General features: G+C 44.8%; 1 protein-coding gene across 1 annotated transcript; it reads left to right on the top strand.

The window, feature by feature from the left end:
* Positions 1 to 443: 443 nt before the first annotated feature.
* LOC310648967 (ribonuclease P protein subunit p25-like protein) lies at positions 444 to 4,269 on the top strand (the record flags this gene model as incomplete). The annotated part of the gene is made up of 2 exons (XM_083377184.1): positions 444 to 528; positions 3,600 to 4,269. 2 exons carry the CDS (start codon positions 444 to 446, stop codon positions 3,962 to 3,964), a joined length of 450 nt encoding a protein of 149 aa, XP_083233310.1. The 3' UTR covers positions 3,965 to 4,269.

Consider the following 4,269-nt stretch of genomic DNA (forward strand, 5'->3'; position numbering starts at 1 on the left):
TCTTACTAAAGTCCAAGTTGCACCCTTTTATGTTTACAGAAAATAGAATAAGAACTTTATTGTACTATAAATAAATCGGCATACATTAAAATGAGATTTTCACTGCATATAGCTCTCAATATACACAAATAACAATTGCAAGAGCCTTGACTGCAAAAGAAAACTAAAAATATTGATGAAAGCGATCACCGCACCATAAGCAATCCCCAAGCAGATTTATACAAAAGCTGAATGATGGGAAAAACCTGAGTGATGATAAACCACGTTTCTTGGTCAAGGAAGAACCAAACCTCGCATAGTTTTTACAAGCTTCTAAAGCCACGCGACGGGGGCGTTCTGGAAGAGAGAGTTCCGCCCACAGCAGCTCTGGCCAATAGGAAGAAAAGGGCGCCCTCCCTCTTTGTGCAGACGCGAGTCTTTCCCCGCGCTCTGCGTTGTAGCGCATGCGTGGTCCATCATTCGCGCTGAGGAAGCCGGGTGGGCGCCATTTTGGTTGCGGCCCGGCGGCACCGGTGGCGGCGGCAATTGGTGAGCGGAGGAAGGTGTGGGCTGGGGATGATGGGGGTGAGTGCCCAAAGCCTAGGGAGACCAGTGGTGAGGCGAAAAAAGTCCAGGGCCGCGTTCACATGTTTCTAGGTCAGCCCGGGTTGGTCCCTCAGCAGTTCTGAGGGGAATCCACGGCTCGGCGCTTTGCCGTGAGGTGCGTTTTTATTTAATTTATTAATTTTTATTTCGCCTTGATGGAATTTTTATCCTGCTTTTTATGTATTTGGGATAACTCAAGGTAGCAAATTTGCCTGATCCTATTTTCCCCACAACAACCCTGCGAGGTGGGCCTGCCTGGCCTGAGAGAAAAACCGAGCCAGCATTCCTCCCACCCCCATAAAGACCATTTATACAGTACACTGCAAAAGAAGGGGATCCAGTTCAAACAAACCAAAATATCTGCAATATTATTTCATTATCAGCAATTGATTAATATTGGTGAGTTACTTCACCACAATAATTCGCTAATATATTCAGGAATATTACTGAATGGTCTCTGTAATCCAGATAATAAGGACAGAGTGATAGTCTTAAATAATATTACTTCGCTACAGTAATTCAGGAATATTAGTGAATTGTTTCGCTGCAGCCCAAATAATATACGTAAAAGGTAGCCATCTAATTAATATTTCACAAGCATAATTTACTAATATAACCCTCGACTTACGACCACAATTGAGCCCAAAATTTACGTTGCTAAGCAAGACAGCTGTTGTGAGCTTTGCCCCATTTTACAACCTACCTTGCCACCGTTGCTAAGCAAATCAAACGGGTTGTTAAATTAGTCGCCCGGTCATTAAGTGAATCTGGCTTCCTCGTTGACTTTGCTTGTCAAAAGGTTACAAAAGGACCCTGCAACTGTCATAAATGTGAGACAGTTGCCAAGCATCTGGATTTTGGGGAGGCTGCAGTGTGAAAAATGATCTTGTCATTTTCCCCCCACTGCCCTTGTAACTTCAAATGATCACTGAATAAATGGTTATAAGTCAAAGATTACCTGTGGTACAAGGCTTTCTCTAATATTCCATTTAAAAGTACATCAGCAACTCGTCCTCTCTTTCAAAGGAAATGAGAGGATGGAGTTGTGTGATTAATTGAATACTGATTGCATCAACTGATTAAAATTGATGGCTTAAATGACAGAACATTTTCTTCTAGATTTGCATAGCACTGATTGTTGAACATGAGATATTAATGAAGAACGCTTAAAGGTAAACCAGCACACACTTGTTTGCCTGCTCTGCTTAATAAAACATTTATTTTTTATGACATTTATATTCGGCCCAGCTCAATCTGCAAAGTGTCTTTGGGTGGCTTAAAATTCACTTGCTGCACATAAGCAACATTACATAGAATAACAGAGTTGGAAGGGATTTTGGAGGTCTTTAGTCCAAACTCCTGCTCAAGCACTTATACCAGAGGTCCCCACCTTTTGGGCACCAGGGACCGGTTCCGTGGAGAGAGGTTTTTCCACGGACCGGAAGGTGCATGGTTTTGTGTGCTGCCTGCATCCCACAGATGGGGCTTTGCTTGTTTGTGCGGACCGGTTGCTGGAATGCCACAGCCTGGTACTGGTCCACGGACTGGGGTCTGGGGACCCCTGACATACCATTTCAGACAAGTGACTGTCCAATCTCTTCTTAAAAGCCTCCAGTGTTGGAACACCCACAACTTCTGGAGGCAAGTTGTTCCACTGATTAACTGTTCTCATTGTTAGGAAGTTTCTCCTTAATTCCAGGTTGCTTTGCTCCTTGAATAGTTTCCATCCATTGTTTCTTGTCTTGCCTTCAGGTCCTTTGGAGAATAGGTTGACCCCCTCTTTTTGTGGCAGCCCCTCAAATCCTGGAATACTGCTCTCATGTCACCCCTGGTCCTTCTTTTCTCTAAATTGGCCATACCCAATTCCTGCAACCATTCTTCATATGTTTTTGTCTCCAGGCCCTTAATCATCTAGTTGCTCTTCTTTGCACTTTTTCCAAAGTCACAACATCTTTTTTGTAAAGTGGTGACCAAAACTGGATACTGTGTGGCCTTACTAAGACTTTATAAAGCAGTACTAATATTTCATCTGATTTTGATTCTATACCTCTGTTTATACAACCCAGGATTGTATTAGCTTTTTTTGGCGGCTGCTGCACATGGCTGGCTCATGTTTAAGTGATCGTCCACTGGGACTCCCAAGGTCCCATTTCTCTTTCTTGTTCTTCTTGAAATCCTCCAGTGATGCGGCACCCACAACTTTTGAAAGCAAGCCAAAAGCATTAGTTATATATGGGTGACTGAAGCTTCCCCTTATGCATTATTAACGAGGGTGTGAATAAGAGCAGGAATAAGGATGCTTTAATGTGACGAAGGCACCTTGGAGTGAGTTGAAACATTGATCTGGCTTGTCTTTGCTAAACAGTGTTTTCGGTAATTATTGTTTCATTGTACAGTTATCTCTTTCCCTTTTTTTCTTTTATTATTATTTATTGGGCTTACATGCCACCCATCTAGCCTAGAGCCGACCCTAAACAGCTTACAATAAAAAAAGCTCAAGATGAAACATTTAAGCGTAATAACCATAAATATTAACACTAGGATTAAGTTGAAATTGCAAGCTGGGAAGAAAGGGAAGAAGATGCACAAAAGGAGGAGGTGGGGTCTTAGCACATTAACCACCTCCAGAGTGAGATGCCCCAGTTGGGGGCCCAGGCCAGCTGGCAGAGCCAGATCTTTAGGCCCTTTCAGGACGTGTGCAAATCTCACCTGCGGGGTGGTGGATGATATTTCAAAGGGCAGAAGCCACAGCAGAAAACGCTCTTCTCCTGGCCCCCACCACCTGGAATGTCTTGAGTGCCATGGTCTGCAGTAGACCTCTTCTGCTAGCACAATAAGGATAACCTGGGCCCATGCCTGAAGGGTTTTTATCACCCTTGAAGATGGAACAAGGGACCGGGGATAAACCTCGTCGTGTTCAGCGGGGTAAATTCCCAGATTTCTAAGACTTTGCATCCGTAATCCTATAGCATAATTGGATCCTGAAATGCCATTTCTGTCCTTGTTCCTTACAGCACTGCAAACCATGGAGAATTACCAGAAGTCCAAGGTAGTGGAGAAGCCTTCTCCTCTCCCTTTCACCAGCTTGCCCTCAGACATCATTGAAATGAAAGTGAAGGATGGAAGCAAGATCCGGAATCTGATGGGCTATGCCATTGGCAAGATGGAGCAAGAGACGACGAGACAGATGCTCTTCAGCAGGGTTGGCAAAGCCATCAACAAGACCATCACCTGCGTGGAGATTATGAAGCGGCGGCTCAAGGATCTTCATCAGATCACAAAAGTGTTCTTTCAGCAAATAGAGGAGGACTTACTATCATTCATTTTGTGCCAATCCAGCTTCTTTTTGGTCTTGGTGGCCACAAAGGCGAGGACCTGAGGCCTTCTCACCACAACCCTGACCCCCAGGGGCCTCCCCAAGGAGGAAACTGGAGCAGAGGGCATGAAGTTCCTGTGGGACCTGAGGAGAATCCAGGACATCCCCAGCAGATGCTGGAGCCTCTTGGCTAGCCAGTGAGACTCTAAGCTCTGAATCATAGCTTCTTCCATGAAGGAGACGGACACAGATGGAAAGTGCATCTCCTCTACCTTGGCAGCCTCGGGAGAAGCTGGCTTGGAGCTTCTGCTACTCTTCTGCTTTTGAAGGACCCTTTTGTGGTGCTTAAGGGACCTGCAGCTCCTCAG

Source organism: Vipera ursinii (assembly GCF_947247035.1).
Source record: "Vipera ursinii genome assembly, chromosome: Z".
In the NCBI taxonomy this organism is placed as follows: Eukaryota; Metazoa; Chordata; class Lepidosauria; order Squamata; family Viperidae; genus Vipera; species Vipera ursinii.